Raw genomic sequence first — 26,990 nt, forward strand, 5'->3', positions numbered from 1 at the left:
GATCCTGTATTCCTTAAATTCGGTGTCCAGTACAAGTCAGTCCAATTTCCTTTCAGTACCTGCATTTTTAGCGCACACATCGCTTCCATTCTGTAATTCTTTTTTTTTTTTTCTTCCTGTATTGCAAGCTTCTCCGTTCTCTCCTTTATGGGATATTTTCTTGGTTGGTAGATAGGTAGGTAGGTAAAGTCCGATTTGGTTGAGTTTATTTGGGTTTGTGTCGCGTTTGAAGAAAAAATAAATTCAAACTCTAGGGGGAAGGCAGTAGAGCTGGACTAGCAGTAGAAAATTAGACGGCTAACCAAAAGAGAATAGTGACTATACAAATACTGACTATCCAAACGAGAAAGAGACGACTTAAGGGGAAGTGCTGCCCTGCAAGAAATTCCGGGAATTGTCCATAAGATCCACAGGGTCAGAGACACACGCGCCAGGAAAGGCGCCTTTCATGCACGGTCCGCTGGGGAAAATAAGAGAAACATATATAGGAGCTCTCTGTCTTTGGAAGCATTTCGGTTCCGGGAAGGGGGAGTTAAGGAATTCCTTTGGGACCGGCACATGCGAAATACGATCCAGGCTGTCAGCTTGGCAGCCTGCACTTGCGTCCCAGGCAGGCAGAGAGGTGGAGCGTTATTGTAGGAATTCTGGGAAGTGTAGTTTGGGAGCCCGGTGTAGTCGGGTAACTTCCGCTCTAGGAGGCTGAGGCCGGCTCCCTGATCCCGTCGGGAATTCTGGGAAGCGTAGTCCAGGAGGTCTCTGCAGGCAGAGCCACTTCCGCCCCAGGTACGCTAGGCCGCGGCCTTCGTTCCTCCCAGAAAGGTGAGCCCTCCCCGCCCTGCGTCCTGCTCCTTCTGTCCATACTGATGTTCCTTTTGCTGGGGGCCCGTAGCAACCGGGCAGTCGCTCTAGGGGAGGAGAATCCACTTGCGGCGAAGGGCGGGATTTGTGTTTTCTTTGAATGAGCCTTCTCCAGTGTGGGGCGGCTGGCGCATCCCCACTTAGCGCTGGGAGTCCAGGATCCTACATCGCAGGGACTGGGGATCTCCTGGGTTCTGTACTCCCCCAGCCCTTTCCCCTGACCATCAGCCAGCTCTGCCACTTAATAGCAGTGTAATAACAGGCGCGTATCTTAATCTCTCTGCCTATGTTTCTTTTTCTTAAAAATGGTACTATCTATCTATTGAATGGAGTTCTTTTGAGAGTTAAATAAAAAGAGTTAGAACAGAGCCTGACAGATGGTAAAAGATGGGTCTCTTGTTATTAGCACTTTTTCATTTTCTGAGAAGCACTCAGTTCCCTGAAAGCGTCTGTGAACCCAGGATAGGGTCAGAGCTCCAGCTGCAGAGTATCCCTGGCCCTTTTCTGATCACTGAGAGATTTTTCTTTAGGAGAGGTTCACTCCCGGCTGTCTGGGTAGTCCGCTGTAATTCATGCAGGAGTGCTGATTTCTCCCATCCTCCTTTCTTTCTTTAGCCTTGACTTCTTGAAAAAGGCTGCAGGGAGAAGGAGGGAATGACCCTGTGGCACTTGGCAGCGGAGTCCTGAGTAGTACTTATCATCCTTTCTTTCCAGGGGAGACGATATTTCCTTCATTCCTTGGGATATTCTGCTCGAAGATGCCCTGATATTTGTTCAATAAATGCAGAAACGAATGAGGGAGTACTTGGGTATGAGTAATACAGATAGTATTTAAACATTTAGTGCTGATTATTCTAAGAGTTTGATATGAATTAACGTATTTAATCCTCACAAGAGCCCTTTGAGGCTGAGTTGGGTACTACCATTTTCATCTTAAAGATAAGCAAACAGACACAGAGCATAGGCTGGTTTAGGTCACCCAGGTGGTAAGAGCCTGAGCTGGGATTTGAATTCAAATAGTTTCCATCCATTGCTTTAGTTCTCGATGTGTTTAGTATCAGCTTCAGAAGACATGTTTGGATTTTTCTAGAGGACGCTGAAAGCGAGGTTAATGAGCTTTGAATTTTTGCTGTTTTTTTAGTTATCTGTAATTTAATTTTACTTGAAATATTTATGGTTCACATTCTAATTCTATAAATGATTGCATATTGTAAAAGATTAAGAAAGTATAGAAAATGTAAAAGAAAAAATTAATTATGCTAACCACAGGCTATAACAATAACAATATTAATATTTCAATATTTTCCTCTTCGGTAGACTTCTTTTTGAATTTTTACCCATGTTTAACCAAATAGGCTTCATAGCTTTAATTTTCCCTTAAGTTTTTACTACAGAAATTTATAAGCATAGCCAAATGTAATATGACTAAAATAATTCTGTGGAAGCATCACCCAGCTTCAACCTTTGTTAACATTTGCCAATCTTGTATCAACTCCCCGCCCCTATTTTTTTGTTTTAGTATTTTAAAGCAAATCTCTAACATCGACTTAGTATAATATTGTTTGATTGATTGTCATAATTGTCAAACATTGATGATCATAAATTGCTTATATCCAAGACCGTGAAAGGGAAATGCCAGCAGCTACTCTAAGGTTTTCATTCGTTGCAGCTTACAGAATGGTCCTTACTTGGGAAAGCTAGGGGATGCAAGAGAGTTGTACCTTGGAGAAGGATGGTGATGAATTTTGTGTTCCAGTATAGAGTTTGCCTTGCCTAAGTCTTGTAGCTCTTTGTTTCTTATTTCTCTGTATCTATATCCATACACTGAAAGTTCTTCTATTTCTAGGACCATGTCATATTTTTCTCTGTGTGCCCAGCACACCGTACAAGGTTGTTAAAGGTTTATGGTTAGAGTAGCTACTCAACAGACAGCTGGCATCAAGGATTTGCAGTGTAGAATTGGAATTAGATATCGAAATAGAATAGGAATAACCCCTGGAGATATTCCTTAATCTCACTGAAAATTGGTAGGTTATAGAATCCACCAACTATTTCAGAGTATTGAAGAGTTGAAGAACAATGATTGGTTATGTTTTGATAATGTAAAAAAAAATTCCTAAGAAACCAGTTGTTAGAAATGATAACATTTATAGACCATGCCTTATAACTGAGGTCGTGTTTCCAGGTTTTTAAAACAGGTTTTTAAAAAATGTTTCTACAGTAAAATTGACTATTTTGTTATTTTTGGTGTACAATTCTATTACAATACAGGTATAGTTTGTATAACAACTACCATAGTCAGAAAAAGAACAGTTCCATCACCCCAAAAACTCCCCTCATGTCTTCCCTCATAATCACCCCTCACCGTACCTGTAACCACTGGCAACTACCATCACCACTAAAACTCTATAGTTTTGTCTTTTTGAGAATGTCATGTAAATGAACTGATGCTGTATGTAAAATTTGAGACCGGATTCTTTTACTTAGCAAATTGCTCTTGACATTCATTCAAGTTGTTGTATGTATCAATACTTCATTTCTGTTTACTTCTGTTTAACAGAAGTATCCATTTTATGCATATATCACAGTTTATCTATTCACTGGTTGATAGACTTTTTCCCCCACTTTTTGGCATTTATGAAGAGAGCTGATATAAACATTCATGTACAGTTTTTTGTGCTTATTTCTGTAGGGTATGAAGCCAGGAGTGGGGTTACTGAGTCATATGGGAAATGTATGTTTAAGAAACTGCCAAACTGTAGTATCTGTACCATTTTGCATTCCCACTAATGATGTAGAAAGTTCCAGTTTATTTACATCTTCATCAGCACTTAGTATTTTTCTTATTTTTTTTTTTTAATTTTAGCCATTCTAAGCATTGTGACTTTAATTTACTTTTCCCTAATGGCTAATGGTGTTCAGCAGATATTTTTGTTGTTGTTGTTTCTTTGCCAGCCTTATATCTTCTTTGCTGTAGTGTCTGTATGCATGCTTTGCCCAGTTTTACATTGGGTTATATTTTTCCTATTGTTGATTTTTGAGAGCTATTTATATATTCTGGATATAAGTCCTTTGTTGGATGTGTGATTTGCAAATATTTCTTCTCAACCTGTAGCTTGTCTTTTCATTCTCTTAATAGTGTCTTTACAAAAGTTTCTAATTTTAATGACATCTGATTTATCAATGTTATCTTTTTTGGATTGTGCTTTTGATGTAATCTCTAAGAAGTCTGCCTAGCCCCAGGTCATGAAGATTTTCTCTCGTTCTAGAAGTTTTATGGTTTTACACTTAAATCTGTGATCCATTTTGAGTTAACTTTTTTATAATATGTGATGGTTAAGTTGGGGTATATTTCTTTACATATGAATGACCAACCATCCCAACACTACTTGTTTGGGTTTATTTCTGTACCGTGTTCTGCTAAATTGATCTATATGTATATCTCTTCACCAGTACCAAGATATCATATTTACTGTAGCTTGACAGTAAATCTTAAGACTGGATAGTTTGATTCCTCCCAATTTATTCTTTTTTTCCAAAATTGTTTTTAGCTATTCTGGTTCCTTTGCCTTTCCATATGCATTTTAGAATTGGCTTATTTACACCTACCAAATATTTAGCTGGGATTTTCATTGCCATTGTGTTAAATCAGTAGGTCTGGCGGTGGCTCAAGCCTGTAATCCCAGCACTTTGGGAGGCCGAGACGGGCGGATCACGAGGTCAGGAGATCGAGACCATCCTGGCTAACACGGTGAAACCCCGTCTCTACTAAAAAATACAAAAAAACTAGCCGGGCGAGATGGCGGGCGCCTGTAGTCCCAGCTACTCGGGAGGCTGAGGCAGGAGAATGGCGTAAACCCGGGAGGCGGAGCTTGCAGTGAACTGAGATCCGGCCACTGCACTCCAGCCTGGGCGACAGAGCAAGACTCCGTCTCAAAAAAAAAAAAAAAAAAAAAAAAAAAAAATCAGTAGGTCTGTCTTTATCACATTGAGTTTTCCAGTTCATGAATATAACATGTCCCTTCATTTAAGTGTTCTTTAATTTCTTGCATTAGTGTTTCATGATTTTCTGAATACAGATCTATACATGTTTTGTTTAGACATATGTTACATTACATAATATATAATTTATTCTTCTAGAGCTATTTTAAATCATATTGTTTTAAAATTTTGGTTTCCGGCCCGGCGCAGTGGCTCACGCCTGTAATCCCAGCACTTTGGGAGGCTGAGGCAGGTGGATCACGAGGTCAGGAGATTGAGACCATCCTGGCTAACATGGTGAAACCCCGTCTCCACTAAAAAATACAAAAAAATTAGCCAGTAGTGGTGATGGTCGCCTGTAGTCCCAGCTACTCGGGAGACTGAGGCAGGAGAATGGCATGAACTCGGGAGGCGGAGCTTGCGGTGAGCTGAGATCGGGCCACTGCACTCCAGCCTGGGCAACAGAACAAGACTCCATCTCAAAAAATAATAATAATAATAAATAAAAATTTTGGTTTCCAGTTTTACATTGTTAGTGTATAGAAATACACCTGATTTTTGTGCATTGACCTTGTATTCTCTGGCATTGCTATACTCATTAGAAATTTTTGTTTTTTGGTAGATTCCTTGGGATTTTCCATAGAGAAACATGTTGTATATTATTAATAGGGTCAGTTTTACTTCTTCCTTTCTAATCTGTATTCCTTTCTAATCTAATCTTTTCCTTGCCTCACTACACTGGCTGATTTTCAGTACAATGTTGAATAGGTATGTCAAGAGTACACATCTCTGCCTTGTTTCTGATCATAGGGGAAAGCATTTTTATAAATTCCATTATATTTTTAGTCTGCGAAAGTTCTGTCATGAGTGGATGTTGTATTTTGTCAAATGCTTTTTCTGCTTCACTTTTACTGGAGGTGGTGATTGTTGTGCACTTAAAAGTTTGACAAGTACCTGCAGAACAGCCTTATTTAATTTGTTAACATTTACTGTTTAACTTATCTACTTATGGTAGAATTTCCTCTTTTTGGTGTACATTTCTGAGTTTTGGCAATTGCATTGTCATGTAGACTTCACCATCACAATCAAGATTCATTAGAGTTCCATTGCCCAGAAACATGCCCTTGTGGTACCTTTTTGTAGTCAAACTCTTCCCCAGCTCTTAACCCCAGGAAACCCCTGGTTTACTCCCCAACCCCATTGCCTTTTCCATAACATCACATGAACGAATCAATGAAGTATGTAGAATTGTGAGTGATGTTTTTCATTTTTCTCTTTGATTTCTCTCATCAGTATTTTGTGTTTGTGTCTTTCAAGGAATTAAACCATTTCATCTATCACTTTGAATTCATTAATGTGAATTCATTTATATTTCTAATGCCTGTTAAGTCTGTAGTGATATCTCTTCTTTCATTCTTGATTTTGGTAATTTGTGTCTTTTTTGTTCTTCATCTAGAGTTTAATTTTTACTAGTCTTTGCAAAGAACCCCCTGTGGGTTGAATTAATTTTGTCCAGGAGCCGGCAAACCTGTTTTTTGAGGCCCACACTGTAAATATTTCTGTTTTTCCAGTTAACTAGAAATATCTGTACTATTATTTAGGTATTTATATAATGAGAGGAAACTTTAATTGACAAAATTTAAGATATAATGATTGAGTACAACTTAATTGAAGTTCAAGGTTGCTATTCCCTGTCATCAAAATTGACTGTAAATGTTCATCTGTTAATGCTGATTTGTAATGAGATTTTATGTATTTTATCTTTGAAAAGAACTTTTTTAAACAAATAGGTCCTACCAAGTACTGATACTAATCCACAAGCAAATGATTTCAATTGTGAATATTAATGAGTTGAAAGATGTGGTAAACTGAATAATGACTCCCTAAATATATTCATATCCTAATTTCCAGAGCTTGTGAATGTTACTTCACATGGTATGAGAGATTTACTGGTGTGATTAAACTTATGGATTTTAAGATGCGTAGGTTATCCTGGATTATCTGGTTGGGCCCAGTGTAATTACAAGGATTCTTATAAGAGAAAAGCAGAAGGATCACAGTTAGAAGAAAGTGACATGATTAACAGAAGCAGAAATTGGAGTGCTGCAGCCATAAGCCAAGGAATTCCAGCAGCCTCTAGAAATTAGAAAAGGCAAGGAAATGGATTCCGGTGAGAAGCAACCAGTCCTGATGACACCTTGACTTTAACCTAAGGAAACTGATTTTAGACTTCTGATCTCCATAACTAATAAAGAATAAATTGCATTATTTTAAGTCACCAAGTTTGTGGTAATTTATTATAGCAGCAATAGAAACTAATACAGAAGACATTTAAAGAATTCTTGTAGACTCTTGATATTTACCTTTTAGTATGTCACTACATTTCAGAATAATCACTTCCAATGGAAGGTTGGGAGAATTCAGTGTGCAATGAAATGGACTTTGAAATGTGGAAAGGTCCTTTGCACTTGCATCAAGGTCTGAAAACACTGTTACAATTCTGAAGTTTGGGCTCAGATAATATATATGCTACAAATTTATGTGAGAATTGAGATAACAACTTTTGACAGCACTGGAAATTTGTAAAGTAGCTTAGCATTACCTGTGATTCAGACATTAATTGTCTTTGAAATAATTCTCCTACACTATAAGCTTCACAAATAAGTACTGTTTTGCCTTCTAATTTTAGGTTGAATTCATTAAGAAACATTATCAAGGCTGCAGCTAAAGCTAATTTCCAATGTCATTCACGCTTGAGGGAAGTTCTTACTCAGAAATATTTCAGTCTCAGCCTTGAGATTTTAAAAAAATCACAGTAAAACTTTATTGCTGCTCAGACATTGAACTCTCATGTGGTAGGGCAAGTCAGGATTTTTCTACTTCTCATGAAATTCATGAAACTGATGATGGTTAAATCTTTGAGTTTGAATGAAGTTCACTGTTGCCATTACTGGTTTAATAGCACATGATAGATTAAAATATTCTCTGCAGAGTACCTGCTGATGAATAATACAATGAGTAACCACAGGCTTTAAATACACGTTTTTATAAATCCAACCTCTGCCTTTTTCTGCTCCAACATATCTTTTACCACTATCAATTTTAACACATCATTTAAAACTGCCTCAGGTTTACTGAATTAATATTTGCACCTTCTTCGGTAATATTTTCACCTGTGGTTGTTCCATATAGACTGTTCCTAGAGGCTAATTATTCAACCCCTCAAACTTGCCATTGATTCCTTAAATACACAACATCTGAGCAACATTAGTAACATCTGTGAAATCATCAAGAGCCAAATAAAATTTATCAGAATCATTTCCCTTGTATTTTAATGGTCCATAATGTTGTTCCCATTGTCCTCAACTCTTAGAGCAGTTGGTCTTGCCCAAAGTCTAATAATCATAAACAAATTTATTTTATCTGGACACATTTTTTTTCCTTCTACAATCAAACATGATTTAATTAACTCATCACTGGTAAATTACTTTCCTTGCTTGGGGCAGAAGTAGAAGCTGAATATCGATTAAACTTACCAAACTTGAAGATCTTGAAACAAAAGACTGTAGTATCTAAAGATTTTTAAAGTACCCAAGTGGAATAATTAGCAAATCATTACTGAAAGATAACTCACTGACATTTTCTGACATTTAATTATGTTTAAGATCTGAAATAATGGGATGTGCTATATTGACAATGAAAAAATAGATTTCAAAAGGTTGCATGCTTCAGTGTAATTTACTTTAGTGTCTGAAAAATTAGTTTTATCCAAAAATAGTTTGTCTTTTAAAATGGCCAGTGCTAGCAATTAAAATGAAAATAAAAGCCACTGGTCTACTTACATGTGAAACATATTGAGCAGATCTGCATTAGAAATGGAAAGACTTTCAAATCTGCCTTAAACGTGTTGCCCTCTTGATACCATTTTCTGTACTGGCTCATTAGAAAATATCTTACATAGTTTGGGATTGTGGTTAATTAAAACAGGAAAAAAGAAAAAAAAGCTGAATATCTGAATATTGAAATGTACTGTAGTTGCTACCTTATTTTCATTATTTTTTGTGAAAAAATTCTGCTCTGATGAGACATTTTATTTAAAATTTTCTAATTTTTCTGACCATTTATTGTGAATTGAGACTATTGTGATGAGTGCTTAGTGTGACAGTGTTGACCTATGTTTATTTTAGCATAGATATGTTGTCACTGCATAGGAAGCACAATAAGCATGATAAGCTTTGTCATCTATTTCATTAACAAAATATTTCACCTCCATTGTGCCTTCAAAGTGTAACAAAGTCTGTTTTTCTGTTTTGTTTTTTTTTTTCCTTGTGTTTGGCTTGATAAGTGTGTACTAGTAATACAGAAATTAAAATGTAGTGGTACAGCAATACATATGGTACTTGAAATGCTGTTCAATTAATGGCATTTAACCCAATTGAGTTAACCTATTGCTGAGTCACTGTGTTAAATTATGCTTAGCAACGATATGAAGAAATGAGAGTGCCACCTGTGGTCTCCGTTATAACTACATAGCCCTGCTGCTGTAATGCAAAAGCAGTCATAGGTTGTACGTAAACAAATGAGCATGGCTGTGTTACAGTAACACTTTATGGACACTGAAATTTGAGTTTCATGTAATTGTCACATCACAAAATAATCTTTTTAGGATTTTTTTCAACCGTTAAAAAGTAAAAATCATTCTTAGCTTACATCCTGTACAAAAACAAGCAGTGGGCTGGATTTGGCCCAGCCATATTTTGCTAGGCTTGATTTTGTCTAGTGTTTTTGTGTTTTCAATGTCATTGATTTCTGTCTTAGGTTTATTATATTCTTTTTTCTGTTTGCCTTTAAGACCTCTTTTCTAATATATGCATCATTGCTATACATTTCTTTATAATATCTGCTTTAGCTGCATCTCTTACATTTTGATATGTTGCATTTAAGTCTTGATTCCATTTAAAATATGCTCTAATTTATTTTCTAAAAAGTATTTCCACTTCACTGCATCTAATTTCTTTTGTAACTAATTTCATTGGTTGCTTAGAAGTATGCTGCTTAATTTCCAAACATTTGGAGATTGTCCAGATATCTTTTTCTTGTTCATTTCTACTTTAAATCTATTATAGTTAGAGAAAACACTTTGTCTGATTTGAATTCCTAGGAAATTAAGATTTGTTTTATGAAAAAGATAACATCTGAGGTAAAAAAAAAAATTATTCAATGGGCTCAGTAGCACACTGGAGATGACAGAAGAAAGAATCAGTGAACTTGAAGACAGATTAGTATAAAAATGCTATTTAAACAACAGAGAGAAAAAAAATTGAAAAAAAAAAAAAAAACAAGCAGAGGCTTTGGAACCTGTGGGACGATATCAGAAGTCGAATACTCCTGTCTTTGGAGTCTCAGGAGGAGAGGAGAGAAATGTTTATTTGGAAGTACTAGCTGAAAATTGCCCAGATTTGGTGAGAGACATAAATTTACAGATTCCAGAAACTCATTGAATACCAAATATGATAAACTTAGAGAAAATCACTTCTGGATACATCATAATCAAACTTCTGAAAATTAAAAATAAACAAAAATTCTTGAATACAGCTAGAGAAAATGACACATTATATATCTGGTAGAACAATGATTCAGATATATGTAGATTTCTCATGGGAAGCCATGGAGGCCAGAAAACTTTGGAACATCATCTTTAAGATTCTTAAAGGAGTTGTAGGTACAAAATTCTATATCCAAGGAAAATGTCCTTCATGAATGAAGGGAAAAAATGCCACACCTGTGCTAAAAGGAGCACTAAAGGAAGTTCTTTAGGCTGAATAGAAATGATACTAAATGGAAACTAGGAACTTCAGAAATGATGAAAGAGCACCAGAAATAGTAAGTTTTTTGGCAAATATAAAATACTGTTTTCTACTCTTTAAAATATGCATGACTGTTTAAATAAAAATTATAACTTTCTTGACTAGAGGTTTATGTGTATATAGAGTAGTATATACAAATGAAACAAAGTGGGGAGGTAAAGGGAACTATTTGTTGGTAAGGCATCTGCATTTTACAAAAAGTAGTAAAACAGTAATGCTAAATACACTGTGAAAGATTAGATATGTATATTACAACCCTGGAGCAACCACTGGAAAAAAAAAAAGGACATGTAGCCAAAAGCTAATAGATAAAATGAATGGAATAGTAAAAAAGAAAAAAAAAATCAAATACCCAAAAGAAGGCAGAAAAAGGAGTAATAGAGGGACAAAATCAGGGAAGACAAACAGGAAAAAAGATAATGGTATACAGAAATCCAGCTATATCAGTAATTATAGGGAAATGCTAATGGCCTGAATACATCAATTTAAAGAGATTGTAAGATTGGATAAAAAGCAAGAACCAAGTATATGCGGTCTGAAAGAACTCCATTTAAATACAAGGGCATAAATAATTTGAAAGTTAAAAAGAGAAAAGGAGCTATACTACGGAGTGGCTATATTAATATCAAAGACTTCAGACCACGGCCAGGGATACCGAGGGACACTATGCCAAGAGTCAGTTCCCCAAGTAGACATAACAATCCTAAATGTGTACCCCCAAAACAACAGTTACATGAAGAAAAACTGACAGAATTAAAAGAAAAAATAGAGAAACCCACAGTTCTATGTAGAAATCTCAACACTCTTTTACCAATAATCAGAACAAGAAGACTGAAACCCAGGAAGGATTCAAAAGACCTGAATAATGCTATTAACATCTTGACCTCATTGACATTTGTAGAGCACTCTATCACCAACAGAATGCACACTGTTTTCATGTGCTTCAGGTTTGATTGTTTCTGCTGACCTGTCTTTGAGCTCGCCGATGCTTCTGCTGCTTATTTCTGATCTGTCTTTCCCGCTTGGCTACAGATTTCTGTGTGGTGGGAACTGTGTCAAATTCTCCATTTGCTTATAACCAAACATAAGGATTGGCAGAGAGGAATTATTTGGTACCTGTCTGTGGTTGTGCAGCTTTCCAGCAGGCAGCAGGAAATAGGGACCTTCAACTCAGTGAGCGTGTATTCAAATTTTCTGAAAAAAGATGTAGGAGAAATAAAATATCTGAATATTCCCTGTCCCTTCTCTCTGATCAGTTTTGGTGGGATGCTGAAGCCACCCACCAAATGATTTATTTCATAGTGATAACAATGAGGATGGTAGTAACAATGGCTAACGTTGATCAGATTTTATTACCACTCACACTGACTTTCTAATATTATGATGTATGATGAATAGTATGATATATTATGATGTATTGAACTCATTTATCTCACATAACAACCCAACTTTTATCTCCATTTTACAGATGAAGAACAGAGGCATTGAGAGGTTGATTAATGTATGTCAGTTTATGCTGCCAGTAAGTGGTAGAGTCAGGATTAAAGCTTGGCAGCTTGATTCTGTAGCCTGGGCTCTTAGCCAAAACATTCTGCTTTCATTAGGCTGGCGAAATGGGCTTTAGGAGCTAATAAGCCTGCAGCAAAACCTTCTTAAAGGTATCATAGAGCAGAGTACATACAAGCTCGGTGTTAAAAGCTAAGAGGATCTGTGATGCAGGTGGGCAAATTGCCTGTGGCTTGTTTTTGTGTGTCTCCCCTTCAGCTAAGAATGGTTTTTACATTTGAAGGGTTGCGAAAAGAAAGAACAATATTGCGCAGAGACAGCATGTGACCCACAAAGCCTGAAATACTCACTATCTGTCCATTTTACGAAAGCTTTCCAACCCCGGCTCTAAGTGAAAAGAGTACAGGAGGGATGGCACATGCAAGGGCCTGGAGACGTTTTTATGAGATCAAGTGATTTACACGGCTGGAGATCAAAGGGGAGAGAAGATTTGCAGAGAACATGAGCAGACAGACATGAAAGATTCCTGTGTGGCTTGCTAAGAATCTAGACTTTATCCCAAAGGCAGCTATGCCCATGTTTTAACCAAGAAAGGAACATAATCAGGCTTTAATTCTATCAAACATGAAGAAGCAACAATAGTCTATAGGATGGCTACTGTGTGACTTCATATTTAACAATAATTCCCTTTTCTTTTGAATTCTCAAAGTCCCTTGGCTGATTAGTGACCCCGTGCTTGATAAAGGTGATCAGAGAGGTCTAAACTGGAAGGCTATCTTCACACGGAGTGCGTGCCTGCAGACATCTACAGCGCATGTTACTGCTCCTTCCTCTTAGCGACAGCTCCAAGAGTATCTTTTAAAGGAGAGAAATGGGGATCTGGGAATCAAGAGGCCTGGCTCCCAGGCCCTTCTCTGTTCCTGGCTTGAGTGTTCTCTGACAATTTTCTTGAGAGGCCAAATGGCCTAGTGGTTAATTGCATGGGCTTATCCTGCAGAGTGCCTCTATTCATGTCCTGGTCTGTGGTTTGCAATCCTCTCTGTACGCTGTAGTCATCTGGGGAATTTCATAAAAACTCTTCTTCCACAGATCCTCATTTATGGATCCTGGACTTGAGTCTGGGCGTTGGTATTCTTTTTTAAACCTCCCCATTGATACCGGTTAGCTGGCAGCTTAAGAGCCACTGTCCTAGTAATTGAGAACACAGACCCTGGGCTAATAGTCCTGGCTGTTCTGCTAGCTAAAATGGCAAAGCCGCTTAAAATATTGATGCCTCAGTATTCTCAACTGTAAAAGGAGTTACAAATTGTCCCAACTTCTTGGGTGGTTGTGGGATTAACTGAGGGAGTTCCTCTAAAGCATATGCGTTGGTCTTCTCACCACATTTTCTGCCTCCTCTCTTGCCCTAGATACCCACTAACTCTCATTCTGTTTCAATAGTCTGATGACTCCTTTCTCTTTGAGCGGCAAATATAGGTCAGTCACCTTCCAACACTAAGAGCAGCCTGCATTTTCTCCATCCTCCCTCATCATGTGTGGGTTTGAGGGCCCTTCCATGCTCTCTCAAAGGGCTCCATGCACCCTCTACCCTGGCATCTATCTGGGCACTATATCCCTTTTCGAAGGTGATCCATAAATACTGGATAAGTGAAAGAAACCTCAGCTCTTTTACTGCTGATTACACAGCCAAGTTCATACTTGTCCTTGGTAGCTGTGCTTACATCCCGTGGATTCTACAGCAGAGGCCAGGTGGAGGAGGAGGGAGCAGGTGCCTCCTGGAGTAGTGGACCTCTCTTTGAGGTGGTGCTAGAAGGCTCTGCCTTACTCACAGTTCATGTTCAGTTCCTTTTTAATTTTTTTCAGTTCTTTCTCTTCCACAGATAGCCTTAAAGTTGCCCGAGAACAGTAAGTAAAGTAACAAGCCTTGAGGAAGAACCATGAAATTAAACTCCTGGTGTCCAGTCCTCCCCAGGGTCAAGCACTGAGCTGCTTTTCACAGAGGAGCACACACAGCCCCGTAAACAACCCCACGGGCTAGGTGTTCTCATCGCCAATGAGATTTTGTCATAGCTAGACAGAGGATCACATTTTTGTTTAAGAAATGTAGTCTCACAGGTTTCATTAGGCTTTTGTTGTACCCTGTGGGAAGAGGGATGTACCACTGAACTTCCCCTGAGCTCAGGAGGAATATTTACTAGCCACTGTATTTTTCATAAGGGCGGTCTCGATGTTTATAGTATATACCGTGGCAACAAATAAAAGTAAGAAGCCAGAGCTACAGACATTCCAGAAGTTACGGGGTGACTTTCCCGGGACAGAGCAGTAATCTCTGCTGTCCAGATGTCTTACAAAATACATTTGCCAGGGCAATTTTGTGATACAGAATACTATCTGCATCTCTGTAGTTGCAAGGAAATAGAGATCCCTGGTGTAGTTGTAATAGGTTTCCTCTGTGCACACAGATAATCCTAATAACAGTCATATATTGTTGGCACTGTATGGTCTGGATTTTGCAGATGACAGAACTGAAACATTAGAAAGGTTCATGAATTTAACCATGGTCACTCAGAAAGTGTAGAGTAGCACCGGATTTTCAGCATAAACATTTTGTCCCCAGAATCCACTTTTAACCGGTACATGACATGCCACTGCCTCTCCTTTCCCACCTCTCCCAGGATCAGAATGAGCACGCTGGGAGCTGTAAGGCATGTGAGGCTACTGGGTACAGCTGTGCAGGTTGCTCCATGCATGAGGGCACCCTGCCGGGAGGGCCAAGTGGTAGCTGGAATCCAGCCCATGCTACCTGCTCCCTAACGCCGGTGTGTGGCCACATCTGCTGGGGGACGGGACACCTTTTTCTAATTTGCACAAAGATACATTTCCCTTTTAATTATGGCTTCTTTCGTATTACCCTGTTCTCCCTTCTCAGGTCTCTGCCTTTCTCTAGAACAAGAAAGAGAAAAATGACTAAATTCCAGGTGAGCTTGTTTTCATTTCTGCCATTTTACATGTGACCTCATTTTGCAGTGAGTGGACACATCTTTTTCCCCTTTCTTTGCCAAGGGCAAAGAATGACAGCAGGCATTTAGTATCATTTATGTATCAGGCTCTTGCTTTTGCTTTTGTCCTTTTCTAAAATTTCCTTTTAGTTGTAAATGTGTTTTATTATTTATTTCATAAATAATAGTACAAAAAAAGGATAGAAATTTTAAAATCCTACACCTTATTGCCCTGCTTACAAATCTGTTTTTGGCCATGGTCATTTTTTTTTAATATAACTGTTCTTGCAGTAATACATAACAATTTTGAATTAGGCTTTTTATCTGCGTAAAATAATAGCAGTTAATTTTTATCATCTAATATTATTGAAGTAAACTGTTGTTATCCCCCCCCCTTTTCTTTTTCTTTTTCTTTTTTCTTTTTTTTTTAATTGAAATGGAGTCTCGCTCTGTCGCCTAGGCTGGAATGCAGTAGCGTGATCTCGGCTCACTGCAACCTTCGTCTCCTGGATTCAAGCAATTCCCTGCCTCAGCCTCCCAAGTAGCTGGGATTACAGGCGCCTACCACCACACCCAGCTAATTTTTTGTATTTTTAGTAGAGACGGGGTTTCACCGTCTTGGTCAGGCTGGTCTTGAACTCCTGACCTTGTGATCCTCACACCTTGGCCTCCCAAAGTGCTGGGATTATAGGCGTGAGCCACCGTGCCCGGCTCTTTTCTTTAAATTATTTCCAACTCACAAGCTTTTAAGTTCCTGAGGATTCTTGCAGTTTTACATTGCAGTTATCAGTTTTCCTACAAATAATCTTGACTCAAAAAGCAATCTGAGAGAATTTTGATATTATTTGTCCATAATGTTCTAGGGACTCAAAACTAAAAATATTTTCTCCAAAGTGATGTCTCAGGTGGAATACACAAAATATGGTTTTGTCTAACAAGATTATATTGAAGCTAAAGTTGGGGGAAAAAATAGATGTTTTTGTACAAGAAGAGCTGGATTCTTCTTAGTACCTGTAGCTATGTGTTTATATATGTTTGTATGTCTGTGTGTGTTTCATTATTAATTTTATTAGAGTAATACAGGCACTTAAAGTGTTTAGTCATACCATAGGATGTATAGGCACTCTGCATCTGTCACACTATTCATGGCCGCAGATGACTGTTAGAGGGGGACCGTAGAGTCATTTGCACTGTTACCTTGAAGATAAGAGGTTCACGTTCATACAGGAAGATAAACATCTGGCCAACTCTAAAGCCTTTGCCTTCTGGGTCAAGTGTTTCAGGCATATCACTGGGGTGGAAAGACTGACAAAAAAGCAAAGCACATCAAACCAAAGCAGAGTTCTGCATTTAGAGCTGAAGTTATTATGCTCAGAACTGCAGCCAGAAGAAATATGGGAATGAACAGTTGTTCATTTAAAAATTTAAAATTATCCGACAGCAAAAAGTTACAAGACAGCAAAGTGGAATGAAAAATATTTACAACGTCCATGGAAGAAAAGACCTCATTGTCCCCCAAATGAACTATTATTACAAAACAAGAAATAGAGATGAACGGCAAATGTGTGCAAAGAGAATGAACTTTATTCCTAATAAGTTTGTGAGAAGTTTTTTAATAACTGGTTTTTACTTCCCAAATTTACTCGTGAGATTATGAAAGGTTTTTTTAAAAAGCTTTCATATCCAGTGTTGACTAGGATTTATACTCTCTTGGAAGAAGGCTAAGATGGAAGGCAAAAATCTGTCTTGGGAAAACACCTGCCATTATGATTTCAGAACTTTAAAGGTCATTATTCTTCAGCATTGCCATTTTTACTTTTTGCTGTTTATTTTGAGGAGATAATCAACAGAATTCCAGAGGCTAACGTCAACGCAAAAGATTGTTTTTGCAACATTGTTCGTATAGGTAACCTCAAACTAAGTGCGCATTAGTTGGATCAGATCATTATATTCTACACCATTAGTTTTCTGAATTACTTTGCAGCCCAGAAATGGGATAGAAGATACGATGAAAATATTAATAATGTAGCTAACATTTGTTGGGTACTTACTGTGTGCCAGGCACTGCTTTTCAATGCTTTACATGTGGTCATTCATTTTATTACTAGGACTCTATGGGATAAGTTTCACCATACAAATGAGAAGGAAGGAAACTTGTCCAAGATCATAGAGCTAGCATTGGGCAGAGCGCCCAGATCCAGACACAGGCAGTCAGGCTCCAGAGCTGTGCCCATCACTGCAACAGTCTCCAGATGAGCACAGAGGATGAGCTACACATTTGAGCAGTAAGGATGACTGATACCCTGTTAATCTGGCAAATTAAATAAGTGATATGTATGTGCAAATGAGGAGAAACAGGTAGCACCAGTCACTGTTAGAACTAAAGCTTTTGTGGAGCAAATAACATTATTAATACAATTTAAAATATTGGTAACCTAGGGTGCAACAGAGTTCCAGAGGCTTACTTATAAGTGCTAACAAAAGGAAGTAATTTTAAAGTGTAAGGATTTCTTTTCTTGCAGCCCTTTTGGTGAATGGTATTAGCATTAAAGAAGGCAAACAGAAGAGAACTGCAAATTTGATTCAAGTTGCCCAGACTCCAGAACAGCTTCCCATCCTTTACACCTTCTCAGCACTGCCCTTCTTCTGTAAACTTAGTGTGCATGTGTTTGGCATGGTAGGAGATGGTGACATTCAAGGACGTGGCTGTGGTCTTCACCGAGGAGGAGCTGGGGCTGCTGGACTCTGTCCAGAGGAAGCTGTACCGAGATGTGATGCTGGAGAACTTCAGGAACCTGCTCTTAGTAGGTGAGGATAGGTGCTCTTGGTAACTCAACGGCAGTCTCCTGGGGTGTCTTTGTGTGCTCAATTGTTAGAAACTCTGAAGCCCCTGAAATTATTCTCTGAGATTGGGTGCCTGAGAGTCCTAATAATCCCTGTGCAGCACAGACAAGATGTTTCTGACGGTTCTCTCCAGTCTGTCCTTGGAATAGTAAATATGGTCCTGCTTCATTGATTTGCCATCTAACAGTTTAGTAAGTTATTTCAGATTAGTAAGTTTTTTTTTCAGGGCACCAGTAACTGTTGATGAACTTGACTGTTTAGAAGGGTTTTTTAAAAAAATAATGTATTTGTAAATAACTTTAAACTCACTGAAAACTTAAAAAAGGACAAGAATACCCATATAGATTCACCGAGATTCTACCTAGATTCACCTCTAATAACATTTTACCCTATTTGCTCTATCATTTATGTTCATGTTCTTTGTCTCTCCATACGTACTTATGTATGTATATGAAAAAATATTATAGTCGTTATCTTTTTCTGAACCACTTGAGGGTAGTGAATATACCATGACTGTTTTTCTCTAAATACTTCAGTGTATATGCAGAGTTCAGGAGTCCCCAAGTTCCCTCTTACCTCTGATACCAATTGCAAGATTAGGAGTCCCCAAGACCCAAGAGTATTGAGCCCCACACTCAGGCTCAATAATTCGCTAGAAGGACTCACAGAACTCACTGAAAGCAGTTGTCCTCACGGTTAATGATTCATTACAGGGAAAGGAATCAGATTAAAGTCAGCTTAGGGAAGAGGCCCAGGGAGCAGAGTCCATGAGTGTTCCAGGTGTCGGCTTCCACTTGTCATCTTCGGTGGAGTTGTGGACAGCACTGACTCTTCCCATCAGCGATGTGTGACAATACACAAGGAGCATTGCCAGCCAGAGAGGCTCATTCGAGCCTTAGTGTCCAGAGTTTTTGTTGGAGCTTAGTTCCCTAGATATGATTGACCACTTGGGTGGCTGCTCTTAGATTCCAGTTTCTCCAGAGATTAAGCTAATACCACGTGGCTCAAAGCCCCCACTGTAAATCAGTTGTTTAATTATCTGGTGTGTGGCCCAAGGCTTCTGGGTAAACAAAAGACACTCTAATTGGGCAGAATATTCCAGGGACTTAGAGATTACCTTCCAGAAGCCAAAGGCTAAATCCAAATCTCTCTTTGGACAAGATTAATTCTTTCCTTTACTGCACAGTCTGTTTTAGAAAAAGAGGAATATTCTCTTACCTATTCTCAGGATAGGTATAATGCTTTTATCTTATTTATCATTTATGCTGTAATGTTATCCATAAAGCCAATTATATATATATTTTATATATATATATATATCAATTTTGTTTTCTATTGAGACACAGTCTCACTCTGTTGCCCAGGGTGGAGTGCAGTAGTGCAATCTCAGCTCACTGAAACCTCTGCCTCCCAGGTTCAAGTGATTCTTGTGTCTCAGCCACCTATAGCTGAGACTAGAGGCATCTACTACCACGCCCAGCTAATTGACCTAGTAGAGGTTCTCCATGAGGGCTCCACCCCTGCAGCAGACTTCTGCCTGAACATCCAAGTGTTTCTATAAATCCTCTGAAATCTGGGCAGAGGTTCCCAAGCCTCAGCTCTTGCTATCTGCATACCCACAGGCCCAACAGACTAGAGGCATCTACTACCATGCCCAGCTAATTTTTATATTTTTAGTAGAGATGAGGTTTCACCATGTTGGCCACGCTGGTCTCAAACTCCTGGCCTCAGGTGATCTGCCCGCCTCGGCCTCCCAAAGTGCTGGGATTACAGGCATGAGCCACCGCGCCCGGCCTAATTTTATTCTTTAAAGCTTGTTTTTCTCACTCCAGAACAGGATCTAGTCTACAGTCTAGTTCTGTCTCTTTAGCCTTCTTTAATTTAGAACATTTCCACAGCATTTCTTCGTCTTTCATGACAGTAACATTTTTGAAGAACATTATCACCTCTTCCCTTATTTTTAATAGAACATTCCTAATGATTCCACAAAATTAGATTCAGATGATCCATGCAGCAGGAACTCTACGTAGGTAGAGTGTGCACTTTTGAGGGAATCACATCTGGAGGCACATGAAGTCATTTGTCCCTCAAAGGTGGTGTTAACTTTGCTTACTCAGTCACGATGTTATGCAGTTTCCCCACTATATAATTACTGCTTTTTTTTTTTTTTTTTTCCCATTTGTAATCATAGGGTAACACAAGTATTTTCCTGTAGATTTAGCACCCGGTGATGATCTTGCCTTATCTGGTCCTTATCATGACGGTTACAAAATGACGATTTTTCTAACTTCACCTCCACATTTAGCAGCCAGCACCTGGCATAAACTTGCAGTCAACAAGAGTGCCCCACCTCTCAAGCATCAATTCATTTGTTATTGGTAGGGATTTGTGAAAATTTTTAAAGGTTTATAGTTTATTACTGTAATTTTTTAGATGTTAAAATTGTCCCAAGTTTTGCCTCTTTAAGCTGGCTCCTGTGATCTTGTAACATGTCCACAATTTTTTTTTTTTGAGCACTTTCTTACTTTATTGGCAGAGCACGATATTTTGTGCTCATCTGTACTTTGCCTTGGCTCTGCAATTATCCATATTTTGTTTTTGTTTTTTTACTGGGGAATGGTATTTAATGTCAAAGTCTGGATGCTAGGTATGGTCATTGTAGTATCTACGTTTCTTTGTCTCAGAACATGGAGCTAGGATGTGTGTGTGTGTGTGTATGTGTATATATACATACACATATACACACATATAAATATGTATGCATATGAATAGATGTTCAGTTTATTGCAAAAGAAATGTTCATTACAGTTATACTGAAATGCCATTTCTCACCCGTGAAATTGGCAAAAATTCAAAAACGTAACAATATACATTTTTTGGCAAAGATGTGGGGAATGAGGAACTCTCATGCATTGAAAGGAAGAATGCAAATTGATTCAACCCTTAGGGAGGGCAAGTTGACAGTATCTAACAAAGCTAGGTATTTCCCCTTCCCCAGCAACCCATTTCTAGGAATTTTCCCTAAAAATAGCCAAGTCCAAAAGAATATTAATAGTATACTACAATTCATTTAAGAAAGAAGGTAAAATAAGTAAATAGACAGTGTGTGGGTACAGACATATATATATATACTTACTTTTATAAGAAGAAACACAAGAAGGAAGGTTTAACCAAAACAATGGCCAGGCACAGTGGCTCACACCTGTAATCTCAGCACTTTGGGAGGCCAAGACAAGAGGATTGCTTGAACCCAGGAGTTCAAGACCAGCCTGGGCAACATAGGGAGACCCTGTCTCTACAAAAAATTTAACTGGGCATAATGATGCACACCCATGGTCCCAGCTACTCTGGAGGCTTAGGTGGGAGGATTGCTTGAGCTCAGGAGGTTGAGGCTGCAGTTGTTGTAAGCCATGATCATGCCACTGCATGCTGGCATGGGCAGAAGAGTAAGAGCCTATTTCAAAAAAAGAAAATCATGAAGTTAGTTTCTTAGAGTGAGTGGAAGGTAACAGGGTGGAAGGGATGTGGGGGAGTCACACTTGTCTGTGTATACCTTTTTGTCTAGTTTTGACCAACTGAATGTCATCAAACTTAAAAACTTTTGCTCTCCTTGCCTTCTTTACAGCACATCAGCCCTTCAAGCCAGACCTAATATACCAGTTGGAGAGAGAAGAAAAGCTTTTGTTGGTGGAGATGGAAACCCCAAAAGATGGGTGTTCAGGTAAGAACTGTGCTGCAGGAACACAACAGCCATGGAGCCCCTTCTAGAACGAGTCAGAACACATCACTTCTCTGTTTAAACTTTCCTGTGGTTCCCCATTTCACACATAGTAAGTTTAAAGCACTTAAAGTGGCCTATTAGGTCCTAAGGTATTTGTCCCCTCAACCTCCTCTCACTTTCCATATTCACCTACTATTGTTTGTTTTTGCTCATTCAGTCTCTTTCAGAGGCACTGCCCCATGATTACCCCTCAGACCTCTCAATTATGCTTCTGTGTCAGTTTCCTTGACTTGCTTTTCTCTCTGAATGAATTGGGTAATAGATGAATGATCTTTGTTCTCTTCCATTCACTTTGAGGCAGCTAATAGGTGTAGAATAAATCTGTGTAATTGAAGGATATTCTAGAATACTGTTTCTCATCTGATGGATACCTGTTCTGACTGCTTAGCTGTCCTTGGGTATTCATAGATGGATAGCCATTAATCCTAAAAGATAAGAATAGCCAATCAGCTGAAGTAAGTATCAAAAATGACCAATGCCAACATTATAACTGGTCTTCCTCATGCAGAATTTTCAAGTGAGACACGCTTGTATTCTTATGTTCAGCTTCTTATCTTCCCATTCTGTCCCATACTCTCGACCGAAACAGTCTCTTGACATAGCCACAGTCTTAAAGTAGAATTTTCAAGTTGGACATTTGTGTGAATTGAAACATTTTGATAGTTTCTTGAGTCCTCAAGACTGACATCAAAAGCCACTGTCGCAACTGTGTAGCTAAGAATGCTGCTGGGTAAGAAGAAAGAGTCAACAAAAAATTCAAAACAAATTAACTTACTTCTATAATTGTTTGTTTCCATCTTGGTCAAGATTCAGGGTCCTACATGACCCTTGAGAGTAGGAGTTAAACTTTTTCTCTAAAAGTCCCAGTATTAAATACTTTAGGTTTTCCTGGCTGCATGTGCTCTTTGTCACATAGTCTTTGTTTTTCTTACACTACTTTGAAAATGTAGAAAGCACTCTTGGCTCCTGGGTTGTACAAAAACAGGCTGAGCCCATGCCGTGCCAATCTATCTTCCTGATACTGTCAGCTGGAACATAATGTCACCTTTTAAAATACCTCAATTTTTTTTACATATACTAATATGATCATATACCTCATAGTAATGTAAAAATTTGATATGTATATTCTTATTTTTAATATACTAATTTTTCTTCTTTGCCATTACCTTGGGGAAATCCCTCCCAGTCTAAGATTATAACTTGTTTTTGTAATGTATGCATAACATTCTAATAAACAAGCTAGTTACTTCCAAGATACAATGGGGGTACAGCCTCTGGGTAAATGCCCCCATTCCAAAAGGGAGAAATCAGCCAAAACAAAGGGGCTACAGGCCCCATGCCAGTCTGAAACCCAGCAGGGCAGTCATTAAATCTCAAAGCTCCAAAATAATCTCCTTTGACTCCATGTCTCACATCCAGGCCATGCTGATGCAAGGGATGAACTCTCAAGGCTTTGCCCCTGTGGCTCTGTAGCGTATAGCCCACTTGGCTATTTTCATGAGCTGGCATTGAGTGCCTGCATCTTTTCCAGGCACATGGTGCAAGCTGTTGGTGGGTCTAGGGTCTGGAGGACAGTGTCCCTCTTCTCACAGCTCTACTAAGCAGTGCCTCAGTGGGGATTCTGGGGGCTTCAGCCCCACATTTCCCCTCTCCATTGACCTAGTAGAGGTTCTCCATGAGGGCTCCACCCCTGCAGCAGACTTCTGCCTGAACATCCAAGTGTTTCTATAAATCCTCTGAAATCTGGGCAGAGGTTCCCAAGCCTCAGCTCTTGCTATCTGCATACCCACAGGCCCAACAGCATGTGGAAGCTGCCAAGGCTTGGGGTTTGCAACTTCTGAAGCAATAGCCTGAGCTATACCTTGGCCCCTTTTAGCCATGGTTGGAACTGGAGCAGCTACAATGCAGGGTGCCATGTCCTTAAGCTGTAGAAAACAGCAAGGCCCTGGGTCTAGCCCACAAAACTATTTTTTCCTCCTGGGCCTTCAGGTCTGTGATGGGAGGGACTGCCATGACCGGCTCTGAAATGCCCTGGAGGCATTTTCCCCATTGTCTTGGCTATTAACATTCAGCTCCTCTTTACTTAGGCAAATTTCTGAAGCCTTAAATTTCTCCCCAGAAAATAGATTTTTCTTTTCTATCACAGGGTCAGGCTGCAAATTTTCCAAACTTTTATGCTCTGCTTCTTTTTTAAATATAAGTTCCAGTTTTAGATAATCTTTTTGCCCATGAATATGAACATATGCTGTTAGAAGCAGCCAGACCACATCTTGAATGCTTTGCTGCTTAGAAATTTCTTCCACCAGATAGCCTAAATCATCTCTATCAAGTTCAAAGTTCCACAGATCTTTGGAGCAGGGGCATAATGCTGCCAGTCTCTTTGCTAAAGCATAGCACCAGTGTTGGGAAAATGTATAAATGCATTTACAAACCTAAATATATCTAAATATATCACCAGTACCAGTTCCCAATAACTTTCTCATCTCCATCTGAAACCACCTCAGCCTGGACTTCATTGTCCATATCATTATCAGTATTTTGTTTATTTTTTTTTTATTTTTTATTTTTGAGACGGAGTCTTGCTCTGTCGCCTGGGCTGGAGTGCAGTGGCCGGATCTCAGCTCACTGCAAGCTCCGCCTCCCGGGTTTACGCCATTCTCCTGCCTCAGCCTCCCGAGTAGCTGGGACTACAGGCGCCCGCCACTTCGCCCGGCTAGTTTTTTTGTGTGTGTGTGTTTTTAGTAGAGACGGGGTTTCACCGTGTTAGCCAGGATGGTCTCGATCTCCTGACCTCGTGATCCGCCCATCTCAGCCTCCCAAAGTGCTGGGATTACAGGCTTGAGCCACCGCGCCCGGCCAGTATTTTGTTTAAAACCATGTAACAATTCTCTAGGAGGTTCCAAACTTTCCCTCATCTTCCTGTCTTCTTCTGAACCCTCCAAATTATTACAACCTCTACCCATTACCTATTTCCAAATTGACTTCCACATTTTCAGATATCTTTATAGCAATGCCCCACTTTTCTGGTACCAATTTTATTTATTCATCCATTCTCCCATTGCTGTAAAGAACTACCTGAGACTGGGTAATTTATAAAGAAAAGAGGTTTACTTGACTCACAGTTCCGTAGGCTATACAGGAAGCATGGCTGGGGAGGCCTCAGGAAACTTACAATTATGGTGGATGGTGAAGGGGAAGGAGGCATGTTTTACATGGCAGAGAAAGAGGAAGAGAAAGAGGGTGGGGAGTGCTACACACTTTCAAACAACCAGATCTCATGAGACAGCACTTAGGGGATGGTGCTAAACCATTAGAAAGCACCCCCATGATCCAATCACCTCCCACAGGCCTCAACTCCAACATTGTGAATTACAATTCAACATGAGATTTGGGTGGGGATGCAGAGCAAAACCATATCAGTGGTTAAGAAAGGAGTCAAAATATTTTTGCAGCTTAAATATTTGTGATCTAAACATTGTCACCACTATACCTTGTAGTGCCCACAAAAATGCCTTAGTTTCTCTATCTAAAAGCAAAGTAAGAATGGAAGGTGATCTCAACTGGGTTACCTGAGCTGATGTTCTCACTTAGCTTTTGTTAAAGGAGAAGAAAAAGAAGAAGACATAAAGGTTTTTTTTCTCTGAGTTCCTTATAGCTAAGTATTAAATTCAAAGGAATTATTTGTTTTTATGACAAATATAGCACCTTTCTTATTGAATTGATCGATTTGGGATGCTTGAATGATTGACTTTCTCAACCTCTGAGTGCTAAAGCAGGATTGCTATGAAGACGTAATAAATTCTCAACCTTCTTACCTCAAATGAGGTCTTTGTCATCTTTTGTCATGCTTATTTTCTCCATCAAATAAAGTTCATTTATAAGCTTAACATGATTTCTTATTACCACTCTACCATTGATATTGAAATATAACTTAAATGTTGAGATATTTAAATAAAGTAACAAGGTGTTTCAGTCTGTACCATTGACTAAAGGAAATTAATGTTGTTAACGTGTGTGGTCCTTTTTAGAAGAATTTGAAACAAAGTGAAATGACCTTTTGTTTTTTTTCTTCCTCTATGTCCCTAACATTGCAAAACCCACTGGTCAGAGAGAAACTTTAATCTCTTATATATTTGAGAGATTTTTATATCATGAATTATGTACTAATTTGCATTGAAGCAGTTGCTTTGTAAGAAATTGGGTTTAGACTAACAAGCTGCTTTCATGTTCTCAAGCCACTATATCAGTCCCAAAAGACAGGACATACTCCACTGTATCTTTATGGATGTGTATTGAGTGTTTTTTATAATAGTAAAACAAAACTACAGGGATTATGATTAACCCAAGCTGGAAGCTCAAACTTCTCACATATAAGCTATATACTTTATCTGATATGCCTCCTATAATATATCCCTTCATTTCATCATTATATGATAAAATATCATTATAATAACTGAAAGCTTTGCTTTTGAGAAGGCAAAGACCTCAGTAAATGTGCTTTTAAAGTACCAAGATGCATACCTATGGACATACCTTGAAGTGTTGTCCCACAATCAGTGTGCTGCCCCAGAACCTAGTGACACAGAGTCATCAATGTGGCCTTTTCTTTTTTCCTTTTTTAAAAGTTGGGATAGGGTAGGGCTCACAGGGAAGATTTTATTCAAGAAAAATTACACCATTTTGGGTTTTTTTGAGAGAGTCTTGCCATGCTGCCCAGGCTGGAGTGCAGTGGCTGTTCACAGGTGTGATTATATTAATAGGTCACTACATCCTCAGATGCCTGGGCCCAAGCATTTCTCCTGCCTCAGCTTTCTGAGTAGCTGGGTCTACAGGATTGCACTACCATGCCTGGCTCAAAGTTATACCATTTAAAAAGTTACTTTAAAAATGAGAAAGACTCAATCCACAGGCCCTGCCTATTGGTCTTTTTGATCTTACATTTTTATTTCATCCACAGTAGACTCTTGTGACCTTTGCTTTTCTCATCAGCAGTATCACTCTGAATTGTCACCCTACCTCTCCTATAGCCTTTCAGCTTTCCAGCAAAGTTGTCACCATCACCAGTTCCTTTCCCATTTAAAAAGCTACGTTACATGCCCTTTTAGTTCTATGAGTGAGAGCAACTCAAACTATGATTTATTCATCAATGTTTAT

At 38.8% G+C, this 26,990-nt stretch overlaps 1 protein-coding gene across 3 annotated transcripts in view; it reads left to right on the top strand.

Moving 5' to 3' along the window:
- Window positions 1-730: 730 nt before the first annotated feature.
- The window catches only part of ZNF112 (zinc finger protein 112), a 31,383-nt gene continuing 5,123 nt past the window's right edge, over window positions 731-26,990 (top strand). Inside the window, exons 1-4 of one of the 3 annotated variants that reach the window (XM_007997096.3) lie at window positions 736-819; window positions 15,142-15,190; window positions 17,893-18,019; window positions 21,681-21,776. In XM_007997096.3, coding sequence (XP_007995287.3) covers window positions 15,176-15,190; window positions 17,893-18,019; window positions 21,681-21,776 — 238 coding nt within the window. In that variant the 5' untranslated portion in view covers window positions 736-819; window positions 15,142-15,175. Of the gene's footprint in view, window positions 820-9,786; window positions 15,191-17,892; window positions 18,020-21,680; window positions 21,777-26,990 lie in introns of those variants that run through there. The other 2 variants (XM_007997098.3, XM_007997095.3) reach the window with 2 other exon arrangements.

The sequence above is a fragment of the Chlorocebus sabaeus genome, chromosome 6 (assembly GCF_047675955.1).
Source record: "Chlorocebus sabaeus isolate Y175 chromosome 6, mChlSab1.0.hap1, whole genome shotgun sequence".
NCBI lineage: Eukaryota > Metazoa > Chordata > Mammalia > Primates > Cercopithecidae > Chlorocebus > Chlorocebus sabaeus.